A 22177-nucleotide genomic window follows, 5' to 3' on the forward strand; every position below is an offset into this window, starting at 1 on the left:
ATGCTGCCGCTGATCTGACAGGAGATACCAGTCCATGGCCCGGAGGTTGGGGACCCCTGGTTTAAATCACTCCAGAAATACTTGTTCCCCACTCTTCTCTCTTTTCCTCAGGTGGCTTTAGTCTTTGCCAGAGCCTGAATCCCCACCCAGAAGCATTTCAGACAGCTTCACATGCACCTGGGGGCTCCCCATAGACCTTGTTCTGCTTGGGGGCTCCTGCCTGCCCAGGGGAGGGCTGGGGGACTCCGGGTGGCTCTCTGTGGGCAGGAGGAAGGCTTGGGACTGGGGTCATCTGCCTCTGGCCCCCGGCCAATGCTGGTTCTGGTAGGGTGCGTGGGAGAAACTCCTTTCTTTCTGCTCATTTCCATGCAATAGGCCTTCAGCCTTTCTACATTCCATCTATGATGCCCTGAGACCCAGCCCCTGGTGCCTGGGCACAGGGCACTGAATCCAGGCTCCAAGCCCAGCCGGCACTGGTGGGGCGAAAACCGGCTCAGCTCTGGCCACCTGGCCTCCGGGACGGCTCGCTGAATCCATGAATGAACGGGCCGCTCTCCAGAGAGTGGTGTCAGGCCTTCTCACAACCTCTTCTTGTCAGATCAGAGATGGCTTGCTCCCAGGTGTCCTGGCGGAGCTGGCCTGGCCCAGCGGGCAGCACTGCGAGGCCGCAGGGGTGAGGAGCCGGCCAGCCGCACCACATGGCTCTCCTGGAACAGAGCTGGCCGGGCCCTGCCAAGCTGCCTGGAGCACTAGGGCAGGAGTCTGTGGCAGGGACAAGGTCAAGAACTGCATCTGGAGGGAGAGGCAGTTCCCGAGAAAGGCGAGCAGGAAGCGGGAGGAAAGGGAAGGGCGGTGGAGGGAACATGGAGCGGCCTTGAGTGAGACTGGCGTGAGATCAAAGTGCTCAGATGTTCAGGTCTCTGTCTCAGGGGTCAGTGGGGCCAGGAGGCCCAGTGAAGGCTGACTTTAGTCTCGACTCCCCACTGAATCGGCCCCGTTGGATCTGCAGGTGGCAATCCTTGTCCAGCAAAGCAGCCAGGGAGGCCAGCCCTGGAGAAAGGAAAGGGACAAAGCAGCATGCATGCATTTCCCCCTTGAAATGGATTTGTTGCTCGCAGTCAAAGCAGAAAATGGACTAGCTTCTGATAGTGGCTGATGGCAGAACTGTAGCCATTCCAGGGAAACCCTGGTCGGTTCAGGTTTTCTAGTCAGCTTTTTTTTTTCTTTCCTGCCGGGCATCTCTTAAGTTCTGAGGTCCTGTGGTGTGTCCGGGGGTCTGGCCCTCCTCGGTCATTGCACAGCCCTGCCGGCTTACTCAGGGAGGCCTATCTATCTCTCTCTGGGACCTGAGAAACTTTTGGATGGTGTCTTTTCCTACTCTGGGGCTGCAGGGAACTCGGGGACATTGCCTCAGACGGGCCATTCCTCCATGATGATGGCAATGATCAAGATACTTATTATTTACTAGGTATGGCCCTGTTCTAACTGCTTACCATGAATAAACTCATTTTATCCTCTCAACATATCATCAGCTGGTTGTGACTGTGCCCCTTGACAGACGAGGAAACAGAGGCACCGAGAGGGGAAGGACTTGGCTGATCACTTCTCCACCCTCCCTGCTCTATAAAAAGGTTGGGGGATGGGATACAGGAGAGAACCCCCCCTCCCCCGCCATGATCTTACAGTCAGACTCTGAGGCTCAAGAACTCTGTCTCAACCTGAGACATCTGTGCTGAGTTTCAGAAGCCTGTTTTGAGTGTAAGGGCTAAAAGTGACCTCTCTCCTTTCCTTTTTCTCTGGCCTCCATTCCTGAGGCAGCGGGGGAGGGACACCTGATTAGCCTGGGCTGGGGTTGGGCATGGCACTCAATGCGCAGAATTGCATAGGATGGGGACTTCCCCGGTGGTCTAGTGCTGAAGACTGTGGGGCCCGAGTTTGACCTCTGTTTGGGGAACTAAGATCATGCATGCAGCACTCTGCGGCCAAAAAAAGGAGAATTGCTTAGGATGTGTAGAAATGAAGTGGGGGCTTGGTTCATATATGAGACATTTGCACTATTATGGATATTTCATTACTTTTATTTTATTGGAGTACAGTTGCTTTACAATGTTGTTCGTTTCCATTGTATAGCAAACTGAATCAGCTATTCGTATACATATATCCTGTATTCCTTGGATTTCCTTCCCATTTATGTCACTGAGTAGAGTTCCCTGCACTATATACAGTCAGTTGTCATTAGTGTTCTATTTTGTACAAAGTAGTGTATATAAATCACTGAGGATGGGTGACTGCAGTCTCGAAATTAAAAGAAGCTTACTCCTTGGAAGAAAAACCTGTGACAAACCTAGACAACATATTAAAAAGCAGAGACATCTCTTTGCTGACAAAGGTCCATAGAGTCAAAGCCATGGTTTTTTCCAGTAGTTATGTACAGATGTGAGAGTTGGACCATAAAGAAGACTGAGCACTGAAGAACTGATGCTTTCAAATTGTGCTTCGTTGGAAGGACTGACGCTGAAACTCCAAACTTTGGCCACCTGATGTGAGGAGCCGACTGATTGAAAAGACCCTGATGCTGGGAATGACTGAAGGCAGGAGGAGAAGGGGGAGACAGAGGATGAGATGGTTGGATGGCATCACCAACTCAATGGACATGAGTTTGGGCTAACTCCGGGAGACTGAAGGACAGGGAAGCTTACATGCTGCAGTGTCCTCTGCATTGGCAGGCGGATTCTTAACCACTGGACCTCCAGTGAAGTCCAGAGATTAGCATTTGAATCAATAAACCGTAAAGAAGATCACTCTCCCCAGGGTGGGAGGGTGGGCATTGTCCAATCCATTGAGGGCCTGAATAGAACAAAAAGGGAGAGAAAGGACAGCTTTTCTGTTGAGCTAGGACACTCATCTTCTGCTCTCAGACATCAACACTTCTGGTTCTCAGGCCTTCAGACGCCAACCAGGGTTCACACTCTTGCCACCCCCACCCCCACCCCCACGTTCCCAGGCCCAAGTTTGAATTGGAACCGCACCACCGGCTTCCCTAGGTCCTTAGCTTGCCGATGGCAGACGGTGGGACTTCTCAGCCTCCATAATCCTGTGAGCCAATCCCTCATACTAAATCTCTTTCTATATATCCTATTAGCTCTTTTTCTCTAGAGAACCCTAGTGCACATTCCTTCCCATGTAACATGAGGTTACTCGTATCTGCCTCACAGGCGTATTGTGAGGATTAAAGATAAATGTAAAACGCTTACCCTCAGGCCCAGCTCCTAGGACGTGCTCTGTAAGCACGACCTGTGGGCTCCTGTTACCTCAGTATGATGTTTTCTACACATGTCCTGCTGCCCCAGTGAGAACTGAGCTCCAAGGAGGTGGGTGCTGTGCATTTTCCCCCTGTGTCTTCACAACCTACGCGTGGTTGAAAAAAGTGAAAGTTGAGTCCAATTCCACAACTCCATTGGCTGTAGCCCGCCAGACTCCTGTCCATGGAATTCTCTGGACAAGAATACTGGAGTGGGTAGCTATTCCCTCTCCAGGGGATCTTCCCAACCCAAGGGTCTAACCCAGGTCTCCTGCAATGTGGATTCTTTACCCTGTGAGCCACCAGCGAAGCACAAGTTGATAGTTGGTAAAAGCTGCCTAAAGAGCCAAAGGCATAGAAAGACCCTGTGTCCTGTCCAATGTGCCTCAGCCTCGAGTAGATTCTGCCAATATTTAGCCAGTTATAGGGGAGGGAGATAGCCCTTTTCATCATTCTTTTAAGTATTTTTTGAAAATTTATTTATATGGCTGTACCAGGTCTTAGTTGGAGCACCCAGTATTTTTTTGCAGCATGTGGGATTTACTTCTCTGGCCAGATCAAACCTGGGCTGGCTGTATTGGGAGTGTGGATTCTTAACTGCTGGGCCACTAGGGAAGTCCCCATCATTGTCTTTTTTTTTTTTTTTAATCACAAATAATGCATTTAATTGTTAAGCTTCTTGCAGTACTCATGGGTCAGCAAGATCCACTGGAGGAGGGATAGGCTACCCATTCCAGTATTCTTGGGCTTCCCTTGTGGCTCAGCTAGTAAAGAATCTGCCTACAATGCAGGAGACCTGGGTTCCATCCCTGGGTTGAGAAGATCTCTTGGAGAAGGGAAAGGCTACCCACTCCAGTATTCTGGCCTGGAGAATTCCATGGACAGAGGAGCCTGGCGGGCTACAGTCCATGGGATTGCAAAGAGCTGGATACGACTGAGTGACTCACACACACATAATAGAAACTGACAAATCCACATTGTTGTTTAGTCACTAAGTTGTGTCCGGTTCTTTGACATCCCATGGACTGTAGCCTGCCAGGCTCCTCTGTCCGTGGGGTTTCCCAGGAAAGAATACTGGACCCATCGTTGTCTTTTAATAAAGGAGACTTGGTACTTTGGCATGTTGGGCCATGAGAAGCCCCATCGGCAGACCCCTGGGCTGCAGTGACGATGAATTAATGGTGCGGTCTATTATGTTGCACCTCTCGCCACCCAGACCTCACAGGAGGCACTCCTGCTTTTGTCTGTAAATCCTTCAGATAGTTTCCCCAAACCCAACACCGGCTGATGTAAACCTATAACGGTCTCAGGGTAGCTGCCTCAAACCCTGCTACATCTTCCTGTGGGTTTGGCCTGCCAGAATATTTACCCAGCCACCTCAAATTCCATTAAGTTCTCTGTAAACCTTATTTTAAAATATGCATTGTCCCTTAGGTATTTCTCAGTATTGGCTCCTGGACAAATCCTTTATCTTCAGTTGACCTTACAATTCAGTTAAAAATAAAGACCCATTCTCTCATAGAATGATCAGGGCTTGGAGCTCCACTGGTGAATGGAGAAACTTGAGGTTATAGGAATTTTATATACATTATGGAGATATTTTCAACCTGAGTGGCTCTTCTAGGGACTATGCACATTTAAAGATGTCCTTTTGTTTGGTTCTTGGATCTACGCAGCCTGGTGGAATTTGTTTGCAGTCCTGGAGTCACTTTGCCTAACTGTGGAACATATCAGACAAGATTTTGACATCTAGCTTTTCCTAAACCCTACTGACACTGTAATTTATTGAGGGGACCCTTTGGCAGCAACATCTTCAGTGGTCACTATTGTTCTGAGGAGGGCAGGTCTTGAAGGCGTTTTGAGAAGCATCTCTTCCCCTTTTACCTTTTCCTCTCTCTTACCCTTTCTCTGCCCCTTCTTCCGTTGTTTAGAAAGTCTGTTGAGGCATATTTTACAATTATATCCGAGTTCGCCTGTGTTAAGCGCACAGTTCAATAAGCTTCAGTAAATGCATCCAGTTGTGTGAACATGACCACAGACCAGCTTTCAGAAGCCCCTCATCACCCCGCAAAGTCCCCTCGAGCTCGTGTGCAGTCCCTCTCCGCTCCCTCCCCAACCCCCAGCAAGCACTGCTCTGTTTCTCTGGTTTGCCTTTCTAGAAATTGCATGTAAATAGGATCATACAGTATGTAGTCTTTCGTGACTGACTTCTTTCATTTGCTGTAACGTTTTTGCAGGTATCAGTAGTTCATTCCCTCCATCTTTATTTTTTGACTTGGCTTTGTCTCTGTCTCATATACCCACACCTACCTCTTCTTTTCTTACTAAATTCTCTGCCTTGTTTTTCATCCTAAGTCTTGATCTGGTCTTTGGATGATAAGATGCAAGTAGGAGAGAAGTGTGGAGTAAATGTACCAAACCCTCCTAAGTGGGTACCTACAGGGGCAGCCAGCCAGCCTCTGGGGGCCCAGGCGGTGTCATCCCATGTGGCAGTGATGGTGGGGGGCAAGGAGAGGTGAGACGTGGGGGGGAAGTGGGGGGTGTGGGAGGTGTACTCCTCAGAGTTTCAGGCCCTGAGCCTTTGTCCAAGGGGACTGGAATGAGCACAACACAAAACTGGGTGAACAACGTCAGTTTACTGATTCCACTCGGTGGAGTGAGACCTGAAGGGGTGCCCTCCACAGAGGGACCTCAGGCCATGGGGCCCACTAGGGCCAATGGGTCCCCTTGGACTTCTGGGTGGAAGGGCAGCAGCTGGGCAGCTGGCGGGGGCTCAGCAAGCCCAAGTCTGGGACTGAGCGGGTCGCTGTTGCTGTCTGTGGATGCTCGAGCCAGACCCCAAAAAGAGAGTGGCAGAAGGTGAAAAAGATAACTGGGAACATCGGTTTCGGTTTCAGTGGCGAGGAGGAAGGGAGGCTTGTGGGCATGGAGGAAGGGTGGCCAAGAGGAGAGGCTTCTGCCTGGCCAGCTCCAGGCCAGCTCCCTTGCTAGACAACTCGGCTGTTGCCTTCACAAACTGCTGCCACTCCCATCTCCCAGCTCGGAACCTGGAAAGCAAGAGGAAGCTCAGGCTGCGGACTCTGTCGTGGAGGAGGATGGCATCATTGCCCTTCCTGCCCAGCTCCCCCAAGCCCCTGCCCCAGCACCAGTGACCAGACACACAGACAATACACAACAGACACACACACACCACACATGCTACAGTGCCTGGAACAGTGTGAGGAACAGAGACCCCGCAGTCTTTCAGGGATCAAATTGGCTGGACACAGAGGGTCATATGATGGGGGGGCACAGGGGCAGTGAGAAGCAGTGGAGTCAGAGGAGGAGGCCAGGTGGGGTGCTTTCTTTATTCTTGAGAAAGATTCTCATTCTCAATATTTATTTTCTCATTGGCTGCAGTGAGCGCTCCCTATTTGGAAGCACATTCTGACTGGTGAAGGGCAAGGGAACAAGAGTAATCGCCTCCCTCCATCCCTACCTGGACGCTCTCAGCTTCTTCCTCCACCACAACGCAGCCCCAGCTCCAAGAGCTGCCCACCTTCTTTCACCTTCCTCTTTCCTCCAAATCTAGTTGCCTTGACTTGTACATTTAGAGTAGGGGGCAGGTGCTCTGGCCCAGCCTTGGCTGAAGGCCTTCTTGGCCGCTCCTCTCCACACCTGTATTGATGGCTGCTGGAGGCATGATTCCCCTCCCTAGACTTGGACTTGGCTGTGGTGACCATTATTCGTGCCAGCCAAGAAGCAGCTGTCAGGGGGGCTGTGTGACAATTTGTTAGACCCAGGCACACCCACCCAGGGCCTCTCCCCAGCAGCCCTTACCTCGGTGCCACCTGTGGCATCTTGTGCACAGCCTCGGTTCCCAGAAGCCCAGGACAGGGTGCCCAGTGAGAAGGCTGGCATGAACCACAGAGGCTGGCATCTTTGTGTCACCTGCTGTGCCCTGATGTGTTGCCTTTTCCCTCCCTGTTTACCTGCATGGGGCTAGGGCAACGGGTCACAGCCGTGACTCAGCTGTAGCAACCCATCTTCACAGAGCGCTGCCAACCAGGTGAGTCCTGCCAGGCTGCCGGGGACCAGAGAAGCCACGGCCCCAGGGGGAGGGCGCGAGGCGTGTGGATCCGCCTTTGGCTGCCCTGGCTCTTGTCCTGATCAGAGCTCGGGCGGGAAGCCAGGCCCCGGCGGCGTCTGAGCAGCGTGCCAAGACGGTCCCTCTGCGCGGGGCTGCCCCTGCCGGCGCCTGGGGTGTGCGCAGGGCTGGGACAGGCGGAAAGGGCCTGGACCCGTTTCCAGAGGGGGAAATCTGAGGCTCCCACATTAGGACTCTACCGGGAGGGGGTGGATCCTAGAGCTAGTCCCAGCTTCCTGAAGAGAGGCGGTTGGTGACACGGTGCGGGGCTGGGGGCGGGAACCATCTGCCTCGGAGCAACACAGGAGGCAGGGTTCCCTCGGTGGAGGCTCCTTTTTAAGCACCACCCCGGGGGCGCTCTTCTCCCGTCCTCTAGAGATGGCACTCAACCCGGGGGCCCCAGGCCTGGAGCCGCGGTGCCCTTCCGCATCCCCAAGCCGGGGTGTGGAGGGAGGCTCTGCATCCTGCTCCGGGCCGCCCCCCGCGGCAGGGCGGCAGCGGGCCCCGCTGGGCACTAGGGGTCGCCCCTGCCCAGCCAGACCGGCCCGGGCGCGCCCGCCGCTGCAGGTTTCCCCGAACCGGGAAGAGCGCGGGCGCCTCCGGGGCGGGGGCTGGGGACGGGCGCGGCCAGGCGCGGCGCCGAGACCCTGCCCGGAGCCTCGGGCCACCGAGCCTTCCCGGCCGACGCGCGGGGTGCCCTCTCTGGACGGAGCCGGGGCTCTCGGCAAAGGCCGGGCGCAGACGGGGTGCGTGCGCCCGCACACAAAGGTCTTTCCTAGCTCTCACCGTTCCCTGCCTGGCCTCCCTTCCCGGCGGCCCGAGGCGGAGCAGCTGCTCGGGGTCGACCCAGGCGACGACGCCAGGGGACCGGCCGCCCACCGAGAGGCCCCGCGACCTTGCGAGGGCGCGAGGGGCCTCTGGGCCCTCGCCCGGCTCGGCTGGACCCCCGCGGTGGCGCCCGGGGACTGGGACCCTGCGAGTTCCTTTTGTGAACAGAGAGCCCTGTAGAGCCCTCCCCACTCTGAAAATGATCTGCCGGCTTCTCGGGACTGCGTGCCCTGAATAATAGATGGGTGCTCTAGGGTCGTCATCTGGGCCCCACCCTGTGGAGCTTTGAGCTGGTTCAGCCTCTGCGGGCCGGTCGGTTGCGGGGGGCGGGGTGTGGGTCCCCAAAGCATTACCATGACCACTGACTGTATCACGGTCACCAGGGGCCCACCCCCCAGTGCCTGAATCGGTGTCTCTGGGAGGGGCCCAGGAATCTGTATTTTTCTAAGTTCCGCAGGTGATTCTGATGGCAAAGCCTGAGTGGAAATAGCTGTTTTAAACCTTTTAAGGCAGGCAGTTGTGACATTTCTCTCCAGAACAGCCTCTGGGGAGGGAACTGTCACCTCTGGCACCCCGTTCCTTAGTTCACTGTAACGTTTATCCTCCCAGCTGATGAGGAAAGTTCTTCCCACATCTGACCACCAGCCTGCCTGCTTTAATTGAGCACGTTTTCTTGAGTCAGGTTTTCTATGGGATAATAAGCCTGCTTTGGAGACAGCTGGCCTGGCTTCTTGGCCCTTTCCCGACACTTGTTTTCCTTGTTCAACTTCTGAATCCAGCAGGCCCGCTGGCTTGGGCGGAAGAGTGAGAAAATCCAGTAACTCCAATACTAACTTGTGAGTGATGGCTATGTGAATACATAGCCCTTTATGTAATGGCTCCACAGCGCCCTTCCGGGGTTTAGAAGAAAACCCAAGAGGCTCCTCCGAGTGCTGGATGCTGGAGAATCCCAGTAAAGGGAAAGAAAAAAAAAACCTGCAGCAGGTCATCCTAAGTCCGAGGAAGACTGATCCTCCCTTTGCCCGCCTTTGCTTTCGCTTTCAGCATGAGTTCAAACTCATCTCTTCTGCATCCAGCACACTTGGACTGCCTTGCTGACTGCTGCAGCTAGGGTTTCCCCAGCTTTGTGGGGTTATTTTTGCCTCTGGGGGCAGGGGGCGGTTGTTACTTCCTTCCATAGGATTAGGTTCAACACAGCCACAGAAAGACAGCAAATTGCCAAACACCCTCAACATGGCAGGACCGATCCCCAACACCTACTTTCATTTTCTTCCAGCCTGGGCTGTGGGTAGTTTCTTGACAACTATGGGAAAGAAGACAATGAAAAATGAACCGTTTTTTTCCAAAGCAATTGTGAACAGATGTCTAATCCCCTAGTCGCGGGAATATTCTAGGAATCCCTGACATCACCTTAAAGGGGCAGAGAAGGAGGCGTGAAGGTGTGAGGGCAGTGTGGATATTCAGCACCTGTGGGGCGTAGGCGCCTCCTAAAGACAGCGTCAGCGATAGCGCAGGTCACCTTCGCCTGTTTGGGCTGTCTAAATTTGGCAGTGTGAACAGACCTGCGACCTCTCAGCAATTGATCTGAGCAGCAGAACCCCATCCTGACAGTCCAGAGTCACATTTCCAGGCAGTGGGGGTGAAAGCCGTGCTAATTGGCCACTTGCCTCACCACTGGCTTTTAAACAATCGGTTGTATTCTCCACCCGGCAGGAAGCAGCAGGCCCATCAAGGCTCTGGGCTCCCTCTTTGTTCTGACTTTATGGCATTTTATGCCACAATGAGAAACACTGTGTACTCCGTGGGAGGCCATTGTGCCAGGCTGCAAGGATGTGGGCTCTGGGGCTTGTGCCCTTCCCCCCCCCAGCGGGAGGAGGGCCTTTGTGACAGGCTGGGGGACAAAACAAGGGGTGCTGGACACTGTTACTGGGGCAACTGCCTGGTCAGTGTAGCCCCTGGGTCCCTCTCCGCAGAAGGCCAGGGGGAAGGGCAGAAGGTTGGAATTTCTTCTAGAGGAGCAGTCCTGGTTACCTGGTAAATTATACATCGGGCGGTGCTAGCAACGGCCTCCGTGTTCCCCAGGCTGCTAGGACGACCTCATCCTGCCTCTAGATTCTGTGCCCGGAGATGGTGGCTATCTAATGATGGCCACCAGGGGGCGCCAACTTGGTGAGTAGGCAAGCTTTCCCAACAGTCCGCCAAGTCTGGGCCTTGCATAATTTTGGGTAGATATGGTCTTCTGAGGCAAGGGTTTTCCGTTTTGTAGAGATGGTGTGAATGGGGAGAGCCTAGGGAAAATCCATGGAGCCTCACACGGATAGGCCAGTGGGATTTCAGAGCGACTTCAACACCCTCCCCTCCCCTTCCAAGTGAACTGTGAAAGTAGCTCCCCTGTGGCAGAAGACAGGTGGGTACTTGGGCCAGGAGGGCATCGTGGAAGCCATGGGGTCCCGTCTGCGCTCTGCCTTTCAGTGCGCACACACACATGGGCAGGCAGGGAGAGCAATTTCGGGTACAGGGTCATTTCATTGAGAGGGGATGGAGAGTGTGGCACAGACAAAACCCACAGCCAGGAGGAAGCCCAGGTTAGGGAACCCCGGAGGGAGCAGTCCCTGAATACTGGAGTGTGCCACATGGGCGCTGAAAGGGAGAAGGCGGAGGGAAGGCATGTCCATTTAGCTTCACCCTGCAGAACAGTCCTGTGTCCCCATGAGATTAAAGGGTGAACCAAATAGGTCAGGTGAGGCTGGTGGGGCCCCATGTTCTCTGGAGATGCTCCCATTGTAAACAGCTGAAGAGAGGAAAGGCCAGTTTCCCGCTAGGCATTTGCAGAGCATAATAGTCACTGCTCCCTTCAGCCCATAGCTCACTCTCTGTGCCCACTTAAATCTGGCCCCCCACCTCCAGTGCTCCCCCCATGGGCCCCCTAACCCTGTCCCAGTGCAGCAGCCGCCCAGCTGGGCTTCTTCCCCCTTCAGCCCACCCTCCACATGGCCGCTCCCACTCCCTCTCAGAAACAGAGCTCTCCTGACCTGTCAACCCCAGGCTACATAGCCTCCCAGAGCTGCACCCAACCCTGTCACATCCTCCTTACTTCCCACCAGCTCTGGCCACACTCAGTGCCTTGACTTTCCCAAACACACAAGTCTTTTCCTTCCTGAGCCTTTGTGTTCCCTTCTGCTTGGGTGCCCTTCCCTCCCCACCAGCACTGGTCTGAGACTCAGTTCCAGCATCACCTCCTCAGCTGATCGGTTGACAGGAGCAATAACAGAAGCAGCTTTGCCACCAGGCTCCCAAAGCAGTGGGAAGACGGATGGCAAAGAGTACAAGCTAACTGGATTCAAAGCAAAGCCCTCTGAAACGTTGGCTTGTGTCCCTCCTGCCTGGAGGGTCTGTCCTGCAGAAGGTATGGAAGAAGCGGGGGTAGGAGGGGCACGAACAGCGGCCCCTTCCTGTCCTTTAACTCTGCCTTCTTCCACATCCAGCTCCATCTCCTGAAATAACACAAGGCACTTTTTATTTTTTTGGATACTCTTGGTTACCCATCTGTTTCTTTAGACTCTGAATCCCTTTTAGGCAAAGTGTGTCTTGATCATCTTCATATTTCCCAGGATCTAGTTTAGAACCCAGGGGCTTCTCCGATGCCTCAGTGGTTAGAGAATCTACCTGCAATGTAGGCGACACGGGTTCAACCCCTGAGTCAGGAAGATCCCCTGGAGGAGGGAGTATTCGTGCCTGGAAAATCCCATGGACAGAGGAGCCTGGGGGTCTACAGTCCATAGGGTCACAAAGAGTTGGACATGACTGAGCAGACCGAGCACAGTTTAGAACCTAGCACATGGTAGACATGTAGAAAACCTCTGAATACTCAAATATACCTTGAACTTGAAAGTGTTCCTTTACCTAGAATGCTTTTTTTTCTCCATAAATTTATATTATCACTTTCTCCAAATTTCTCCAATTTTTTCAATACTTGCCTCTGGAAGAAGCAAGTATTGTTCACTTTTTCATTGCTTGAGCATCAGGAGGTTACTGAGTACCTAGTATGTGCCAGGCATTTTCAAGGCACTGGAGGAGCATGGTGTACAAAAGAGGTAAGTGTTCCTTATTCCAACTTGCCAATGACCATATCCTCCCCCTGACCCACCCCTGCAACCCTTAGCAGACCACATCCTTTTCCGGCAGTAATTTAGCAAGTTTGTAACCACTCAGCGCTCCTGGCATCCATAGTGTCTGGGACTTGGTCAGCAGTCAAACATGATTCATTGTGTGTCCAGCTTCAGGAAAAGGATAGATGTAGAAGGTTTAACTTTGCCTTAAAAAGGCTCACAGCCTCACTGGGGAGCCAAATTATTTGTTTATAAGATCACTGAAAACCCCAGGAAGCCACTGTCAGGGAAGATCTTGGGTTTTTTATTTCACAGCCTTTGGGAATTCACTGGATCTGTTAGTTCTCTTGATCAAGGGCTGCTGCTGCTGCTGCTGTTAAGTCGCTTCAGTCGTGTCCAACTCTGTGCGACCCCATAGACAGCAACCCACCAGGCTCTGCTGTTCCTGAGATTCTCCAGGCAAGAACACTGGAGTGGGTTGCCATTTCCTTCTCCAATTCAGGAAAGTGAAAAGTGAAAGTGAAGTCGCTCAGTTGTGTCTGACTCTTTGCAACCCCATGAACTGCAGCCTACCAGGCTCCTCCGTCCATGGGATTTTCCAGGCAAGAGTACCGGAGTGGGTTGCCATTGCCTTCTCTGGATCAAGGGCTACTTTTTTTTATTATTTCCTGGTTTTCCCTATATGTGAGTCTCACCTTCCCACCTGACTATTAACTCCTCCAAGAAAGGGACATCATGTCTGATAGCCACTTTCCCAGGTCCCCATCTCAGCACCTGATATGCAGGTGTGAATGAGTGATCACCACCATGGACAGGCCTTCACCACTGTGTCTTACTGAGACACACCCAGGAGCCTGTTATGAATGGCTTTTCAGGTTCTGCTCAGTAAAGAAGAGGGGAGGAGGTGTTCCTTCCCATCATAGTGACTCTCTCTTGCTAAACATCACCCTTAGAATCTTCTGCAAGAAAATACTGAGACTCAAATCCAGAAGAGAATCAATTTGACAAAAGCCACTTGTTATGGCAACCCACTCCAGTATTCTTGCCTGGAGAATCTCATGGACAGAGGAGCCTGGCAGGCCACAGTCCGTGGGGTCACAAAGAGTCAGACATGACTGAGCAACTGAGCACATTCACACCTGTTTTCCTACTTCCATTCGGGTACCTCTTAACTAGTTCTTAGTACTGTTTACTGCTTGGTGGTTTATATGGGTGAGAACTACTGGGCTGGCCAAAAAGTTTGTTTGGGTCTTTCTGCAAGATGGTACAAAAACTTCAAAGGACTTTTTGGCCCACCCAATATTTCGGGGGAATCTCAAATTACAAGTAAGCTTGTGATGAGAGAAGTGATGCCCTGTCCTTCCTGCTTCCTTCCCTGCTGGCTCCCAGCTTGCTCCCCACATTACCTGCTCCTTCTCTGGGATAGTTTTACCAGAACATTCTCTAGAGTCAATGCTTTAAGGGCGTGGGTTTTTCATCCAGTGGGTTGTACTCTCTGTTGCCTTCCTGTGTGCGCCTTACAGTTCCAGAGGCTAACGTCTCTTGCCTGTGTTTGTTGATGGTATGGCCATCTGTAACCTTTATTGAACCCTGGGTGCTTTGAAGTTCAATGTGCAATAAAAAGTTCATTAAATAAGATGTGGAATCGTGAAAATAAGGTTACAGAAATGTTAACAAAGGATCATTTCCTGCTTCCTGTTATACTTAAAAAAAAAAAAATGTATGTCTCTAAGGAATTTATGTCACCATTAAAACTACGGAAGAGTAAAAGGAAGGACAGGCCTGGGTCAGAGAGAGGGTGAGATGCCTGAGGAGATGTCTTGGCGAAGACGCAGCCTGTTGTCTTAATTGAGAGCTTAGGGTCTAAGGGGAGAATGGAAGCCAGAAAGATATAGAGACAGGTCTCAAATTCTTATGATGAATGGTTTGAACCCAACATTTCTAGTGGCGTGTGTGTGCACTCAGTCGTGTCCAACTCTGCAATCCCATGGACTGTAGCCCACCAAGCTCCTCTGTCCATGAGATTTCCCAGGCAAGAATACTAGAATGGATTGCCATTTCCTCCTCCTAGGGGATCTTTCCCACCCAGGGATCAAACCCACATCTCCTGCATTGGCAGGTGGATTCTCTGCCACTGAGCCACCAGGGAAGCCCATTTCTAGCAGGGATGGCTCCAAATGGATTGCCACGGCCTCCAGTGGTGCAGGGACTGGGGCTGTGTAGGGAGCACTTGGAGTCATTGGGTTTCACCTTCAGACAGTGACTGGTGCTGGCAGGTGCCTCTTGTCCACTTGAGGTAGAAAAGTAGAGACAGAGAGACATGGAGAGCCAAGATGGTGAAGAGAAAGAGGTGCGTGGGATGCGTAGCAGAGCATCACTATAGCTGCCTCACGGTTCCACTGGCGGCTGGTCCACAGCTACACTGGCTTGCTTTCCAATGGTGACCTTTTTTTTTTTTTTTGCCATGTGGCACTGTATGTGGGATCTTAGTTCCTCGACCAGGGATCAAACCTGTATCCCCTGCATTGGAAGCATGGAGTCTTAACCACTGGACCACCAGGGATGTCCCTTCTGAACTTGTGAACTCTGTGAACCTGTGAATTCAGTCCCTTCTGAATCTGTGGTGACCTTCTAAAGTGAGCAGAAGGTCAAATTTCGAGGCTCAGGGGGTGTCCTGGAAACCCCAAACACTAAAAGCATATCCGTGCCTGGCGTGGCCTTCGGGTCAGGAAGGCACCCCTGTCCTGACAGTGCTCTTCCCTGGCCCAGCCACCGGGCGCATTTGACAGTCCCCTGGGGCTCAGGGTTCTGACTCGATAATGGCCAAGGGTGTCTGTACGTTTCAGAGGTTGCCCTGTTCTCCCACATTCTGATCTGAGTAGTGGATCTAGGCTTCTCCCCCGACACCACACAGTCTGCTAGAGGGCCCTGGTTCTTTTATTAAAGGAAGGGCAGCCACAGATGATCGTTCCTGGTAAATACGCTTCTCTAATGACAGATGGGACCCCATCAGCACCTTTGTTTCTTGGCATATACACACACACAGATGCTGGGATGACATACCCTGGGAGCCGAAGCAAAATAAACAGCTCCCTTGGCTGGGGGCAGGGAAGGTTCCTATTTCTCATGGACCCTCCTTGCTTGGGCAGTGGACATCCACGTGTGATGCACACCCAGCCCCCACAGCCTTGCTGGCCTCTATTTTGGGGGCCAAATATCCCTAGAGACCCACTTGCTTATACAACCATTAATGACCATTTAATTACCACTCATATTTAATAGGAAACAATTACGTGACCTGGTGGTTCAGATGGTAAAGAATCTGCCTGCAATGCAAGGGACCCAGGTTCGATTCCTGGGTCAGGAAGATCCCCTGGAAGAGGGAATGGCTATTCATCTATTCATGTTGGTATTTTTGCCTGGGGAATCCCATGGACAGAGGAGCCTGGTGGGCTACAGTCCCTGGGGTTGCAAACAGTCAGACACGACTGAGCAACTAACACTCACACTTGACTGTCACTTTTCAGCCAGAGGGCCACTGTGCCTATAGCTGGCAGCCATTAGTCTTGGTGCCAATGATGACGGTGCCATATCCCACCAGCTGAACACAGATACACATCTCCTAAAGCACACAGCAAGGTCAGTGACGCTGCTGCTGACGGCCCAGGCGGGGCCCCACTCACCCTCTCTCTTGTGGCCCGGTCGTGGTTGAGTCTCATGAGTTCTGCAAACCTCTGTTCATAGAGATGAAGCAGCAACACCAGGTACAAGCCTGAATTCATTAGCTCATTTTGTACCTACAGGTGGACAAGAAAGCCTTTAAGTTCATCTATAAAATATTCATGGGCTCAATCATAGGGTGGAGGATCCTAGGCCAAGAGGGGACAAGAAATAGGAATGGGAGCCCAAGCCCCAAGGCAAGGCCTGCTCTGGAGGGGGACCGGACAACAGAGCAGAAGGGGACCCGGGGTGGAGGCATCCTGGAATCCTTGACTGCCTAGTGGAGGATGCCTGAAGAAGCTCCTGGCCTGGTCCTGGGCTGTGGACACTCACTGAGTAGTTACCTGCCATGGCCTTGAGCTGAGTGTTGGGAGAACACAGGGTCAAAGGTCTCAGCTCCCTGCTGGGACCCCATTCTGTGATGTGGGAGAGAGTGTGCCTCATTCAAAGACGGCTCCCGTATCAGTGGGATGTGTCAAGGGCCACTAAGGAGTCGTGAATGGGAAGAAAGAGGCTGGTGGCATATGACCTGGGAGACAGTGTCTCTGATGGTCCTAAAAGGATGGGAGGGACTTTGGGAGGTGGCTCTGAGGGCCATTCAGGGCCTTTTAGACAGAGGCCCTGAATGGCCGCACACACATGAGGGGGCGGAGTGTTTGTTGGGCAAAATTCTCTACTCGTGTAGCTGGAGTATATGGGGAAGGTGCTGGCTTTGAATTTTTAAAAAGTCTTGCCGTGGGCTGGGGAGATGGTGCGGTGAGACCACATTAGGCAGAATGGAGGCAACTGGATGTCATGTTGTGTGTACACGTGTAGCCGCTGGCCGCTGAGAAGGGGAGTCAACCGGATAAGACTGTATGACTCAGGAAGGCAGACAGGTCTGTTGGAGAATCTGGGACACATGTCCATGGTGGGAACATTTGATGTTCCTAGATCCCTTATTTGCTCAGGGAAAGGGCCTCAGGCCTTAGTTCTCTAACTTTCTCCCTTCACAACTGGGCTTAGTGATGGTCGCACCTAGGGGCTCCCTGACTCCCCACCCTCCCTGGCTGCCCTATTGTCATCTAAGCCCCAGAGAGCATGTGCCCGGTGGGGCCTCGGAGGCCCAGTGGGGCCTCAGATGCCACGTGAACCTCAAGGCCTCTGCGCGTGCTCTTTCTCACATGGTTTGTTGGCTTGCTTTTGTGCGTCTGTTTCTGTTGAAAATCTTTATTTAGCCGTGCAGGGTCTCAGTTGCAGCACTCGGAACCTTTGCTCTTTAGTTAGGGCATGTGGGATCTTCAGCTGCAGCATGCAAACTCTTAGTGGCAGGAGGTGGGATCTAGTTTCCCAGCAGGGATTGGAGCCAGACCCCCTGCACTGGGAGCATGGGGTCTCAGCCTCTGCACCACCAGGGAAGTCCCTTCATGTCTCTGCTGTGAAAACTCCTCTGCCAATTTCCACCTTTCCAAGGCTGTGTCCATGACTTTCTTTACAGCCGTCACAAGGTCGCCTCCTTGCAGAAGGCTTCCCGATGAAACGCATTTGTTCCAGGCGTTCCTCCCTGAGTCCTAAGCCTTCGTCTTTGCTGTGTATGCCGCGTCGTGCACTGGCTGATATCTTTGCTTTTTCTCGGTGGGTGGGTGGTGGTGTATTTCTCACTGGTGCTGACAACACTGGGAGGTTCCTCTAGGGAAGATCTGACCATTCGAGTGACCGTGGTTCCTCTGTCCTTGGCTCCTTTGGCAATCTGTCTTGCGGAGCCTCGCCCCGTGGACCTGCCTCGACCTTCAGTAAATTCTCAGATTTGTGATGACTCCTCCCCGTCTGCCGCTTTATTCCCCCATCTGTCCTTGGGTCAGATCTCCAGGGTGGGAGGATCGGGGATGGGCCAGACGATGCTCAGGAAACCCCAGGGGACTAGAAGCCCCGGCAGAGGGCACGGCCCTTGACATCACCCTTGGGAAAGGTTGAAACCGTGACTGCTTTCCCAGGAGAACTGAAGCTCGGCCTTGACACAGTAGCATCTCAGTGCCGCCTCCTTCCTTTCCCCCGGAGGCCCGAGGGGCTTCACACGCCCGGTGTCCTATTCCCATCCCATGGAGGGCAGCGCAGGAAGCCGGCACAGAGCACACCCCTTCCAGGATGGATCGGCTGCCAGAAAAGGTGCTCAAGCTGAGCAAAGATCCTTGCGCTCTTCCCTTCTGCATCGGGGCCAGCTCTGAATCTTGGTGACCACTGGCCTCAAGGTCACTGCTTGAGCCCCCTCCTGCCCTACAGACCTGCCTTCAAAGACTCCAGCCAACAGTCCTTAGTGGTTAGCCTATTTTTAGCCTTTCTCTTCTGACCTTGGCCTAGAACAGGCAGAGAGGAGATGGCTCGTTTCTCTTTTTTCTGTGTTAAAGGCTTCCTCCCACCTTCCCCAGGAGCCGGTGCTTCCTTTGCCATCTGTCTCAGGAGCCACCACCTCTGGGAAGCCTTCCCGGACTACCTACCACACAGACCAAGCCTTGTCCCTTGTTGACTTTTCCTCATGGGGGGCCTCCCATGAGCTGTCGATGGCTGTCTCCTGAGTGCTTGCTTCACCAGGAAGCCTTTCTGCTCCCAGACACTCCGATGCATAACGGCAAGTCAATCAGATAGAAAATGGCTTGGAACTATCAGGCCTGTCAAAGCGTGCAGGGAAATCATTTACTTTTTATGACTCCATAAGACCCGGAGGCATGCAGATGGGAAAATATCCACTAATGTTTTCTGCAGATCATTTGAAAAGTCACTTCCAGCAGATTGTGTCTCTTCCCTGGTCTGTGGGAGGGAACCTGTCACTTGGTGCCATAAATCTCGCTGGCCCAGCTCCTTTATGTGCCCTTTGCAGAGCCTGTGATGCTGGACAAAAGGGGCCGGGTGGGCCAGTCGGCGCAGACATTTCATAGTCAGCGTGGAGTCATCCTTTTTACCCTAAGCCACAAGTGGGAGGCGTTTGTTATCAGAGAGTTCCATCCGTCGTGTTTGGTCGGTAAGGGCAGGATGAGCTAATTTTTGGAGCGTTATTTATTGGAGTTGCTCCCGACCTGACCCTCCACGGCCCGTGTGCATCACACTTTGCTGCCCACGTGCAACAGCAGAGATGGGGGTGGGGAGGCACGTGAAGCAGTGGGCAGGAGCTCAGGGGGGCACTCTGCCCACCTACCAGATGTTTTCCTTCCTTTTCTCCTGCCCTTTTATTTTGTTCAAATCCATTTCAGCAGAGAGATTTGTTATGGATGGAAATTCTCAATGTAATCTGCTCAAAGAAAGAGAGCCTGGCTAAGAGTTCTAGCAAGTCTTCAAATATGTTCCAAGGATGCTCCCAGGTGTGAGGGGGATTAGGTGGCTACGTGTGTCCAGGGACATCTGTCCACAGCCGAGAGGGAGCACGGTCAGCGGCCGAGAGGGAGCACGGTCAGCGGCCGAGAGGGAGCACAGTCAGGCCTGTGCTTCCAAACAATGATAGCCAGAGGCCCGCTGAGCCCCTCCTGTGTGGCAGGGGCCAGGATGGCAGGGGCACTTCTTCATCACACAGGGAGCCGGGAACCCCAGAATGGGCAGCCTGGGGCCACCATGCCCTGTGACATTGGGCAAAGACTTTTAACTGTGCATGGAGAAGGGGACTCCATTTATCAGTGGGGAGAATTATAGCCTCTGCTCTGCCTCATTTCCTCAATGCGTGATGACAAAATGAGCTAATATGAGTGGACGTGGTATTTCGCAAAACAGAAAACATCCTGCAAGAGACAAGAACTAAAGCTAGGACTGGGGGCAAGGACCACATGTGCCTTGCCTGCCCCTTTGCTCCTAGTGCCTGGCCCATGCCTGGAATATTATTGCTCAATAAATACATGCATGGATCAAAGAATGAGGGGGAAAGTGTATAATTTTGGGTTAGTGATGACTTTTGACTCTTGTGGTCCCAACTTTAACACGTGTCAGAATTACTGAAAGGGCCTTTTAAATGCAGTTCCTGGACACCCCCTTTTCCCAAATGCTGATTCACTAGGTCTGGGCAGGGCCCAAGAACGTGCATTTCTAGCAAATTCCCAGATGATGCTGTGGGCCCTGGTTTGGCAACCACCCATCTCAAAGAGCTGCTCTCAGCTAAGGATCAACAGTTGGTAGCCAGGAAGCAGAATCTGGTCTGTGGATGTGTCCTGGTTGAAAGGAAGGAGGGTAGGAAAGAAGGAAGGATGTGACCACCTTCTGCTGGAAGGAGTATTCACTGCCTTGCCATAGTCGCCACCGCTCCCAGTGGATGGCACTTGGGAGATTCTGAGCAGCTGTTAATCTGCCTGGTCTCTATGGCATTTGAGTGTACAATCTCTGACCTCAGTTTTTCTTAAACTTCTTTTCTCCTGGTCCATTTTGCAACCTGGACTGTTCCTTGGAGCTCTATCTGTTGCCATCCAGGAGCTCTTCCTTCCGCTCAGAAACCCAATCAACCAATCCATCAATCAATTGTGAGTCCCACCTCCAGGTTCAAGAGCGTGCGTGCGCACACATACACACACGACAATATGGAGTTGCTTCACGGGCAACACTGCAGGGAGGTGGGCAGTGGGTGTGGAATGCCTGCTGGGCTTAATTTCCAGGCATCTTTGAGTAAGGGCGGGAGCAAGTTGATGCCAACCCTGGCAGGCCAATAAATGGACTGCCTGATGCCCACAGCCCAAGGTGCTTAGTTCAGGTCCTGGTCTCCCCTCCGCCCCTCCAGCTGCTTTAGCTTCATGGGGCCACCCCCCAGACAGCCTTTAGGAGTTCCTAATCCAGCCACCTGGAGCCTGGTAACAAGCCCTGACCCTATGGGGACCACCCAATGTCCAAAAAAAGGAGGGAAAATCAGATTTCAGTGCCCTGTTAGAGGTCACGGTTAGCATTCCTGCTGGCTCTACTCAGGTGCATTGAACCAAAGCCGGGAAACACACACTAATCCAAGCCCCTCAGAGAATACTGACAGTGCTGGCTGGGCACCTACTGGGCAAGTCCACAGTCTGTGGTCAGATGCTAAGTGAGGTATCTTAGAGGGCTTTGTCCTCAAAAGCCTGTGTGTGGAAGGCTCACTCTTTCTCCTCTCTGGTCTTTTCTTGGCTGTGCTGGGTCTTAGTGGGGGCACATGGGATCTCTGATCTTCAATGAAGCGTGTGAGATCTAGTTCCCTGACCAGGGATCGAAGCTGGGATTCCCTGCATTGAGAGCACCAAGTCTTAGCTACGACCACCAGGGAAGTCCCCGTCACTGTCTTTGTGCTAAATGACAGTTACTCCTATCTTCATCCGTGGAGAGTTTCTGAACTTGTGGAAGTCACACCTCCCTAGTGCCTCCAGTTTAACTCGGACTGTTAGCAAACAGACACTACTAAATTCACCACCAGCCATCGGAACAGTCGGAACTGCCGTAAAAGAGGGAGCTCTCGGCTGCTTTCCATCCGCAGATAAATATTGCACATTGGTTCTTGCGACCTTTGTTCTCCCACCAGGGTAGGTCTGTCAATCTAGTTTCTCCCTGTGATTATAATTGAAGGGCATTTTCAAAAGGCTTTGATGGCCTGTCAAGTTCTCCTCGAAACTAATTTAAACTCTTTTCTGCTTCCATGTCGTGTAATTAGTGTGCTGCGTATTTTCCATCTTCCCCTCCAGCTCCATTTTTCACCCTGCTCTGCGGCCGAGAGGCTGATCTCTATGGGTTGCGTTTACTTGGCCCCCTTGTGCTTGGGCTCCCCATTGTGTTCAGGTCCTAGGAGGAGACCAGAGGGCAGGAGGAGAGAGGCTGGGGTAGTTATCTCCCGGTTCCCTCTCTGCGGGGCAGTGGGGTGGCCATGGCAGCTTTCCCCTACTCACAGGCTGGTGGTGACTCTCTCCTGGAGCCATAACCCAGGATTTAAAAAGGTAACTATAGGACTGCCCAAACTCAGGGGAACCATTTCGACTCTGTTGTGCTTTTTGCACAAAAAAGGTCTGGCTATAGGCCAGGGCTTCCCTGGTGGCTCAGCGGTCAAGAATCTACCTGCAGTCCAGGAGACACAGGAGACGTGGGTTATCAGGTTCAATTCCTGGGTCGGGAAGATCTGGAGGAGGGCATGGC

At 52.6% G+C, this 22177-nt stretch overlaps 1 protein-coding gene across 8 annotated transcripts in view; it reads right to left on the reverse strand.

Annotated features, from left to right (window-relative positions):
* Nucleotides 1-5918: 5918 nt before the first annotated feature.
* The window catches only part of MARCHF10 (membrane associated ring-CH-type finger 10), a 100983-nt gene continuing 84724 nt past the window's right edge, over nt 5919-22177 (reverse strand). For 4 of the 8 annotated variants that reach the window (XM_015458885.3, XM_005220912.5, XM_024980353.2 and 1 more), the window contains exons 9-11: nt 16048-16161; nt 9516-9558; nt 5919-6348 (exon numbers count right to left, since the gene is read on the reverse strand). In XM_015458885.3, coding sequence (XP_015314371.2) covers nt 6311-6348; nt 9516-9558; nt 16048-16161 — 195 coding nt within the window. In that variant the 3' untranslated portion in view covers nt 5919-6310. Of the gene's footprint in view, nt 6349-7272; nt 9559-16047; nt 16162-22177 lie in introns of all 8 variants that reach the window. The other 4 variants (XR_009491557.1, XR_003030706.2, NM_001192387.2 and 1 more) reach the window with 3 other exon arrangements.

Source organism: Bos taurus, chromosome 19 (assembly GCF_002263795.3).
Source record: "Bos taurus isolate L1 Dominette 01449 registration number 42190680 breed Hereford chromosome 19, ARS-UCD2.0, whole genome shotgun sequence".
In the NCBI taxonomy this organism is placed as follows: Eukaryota; Metazoa; Chordata; class Mammalia; order Artiodactyla; family Bovidae; genus Bos; species Bos taurus.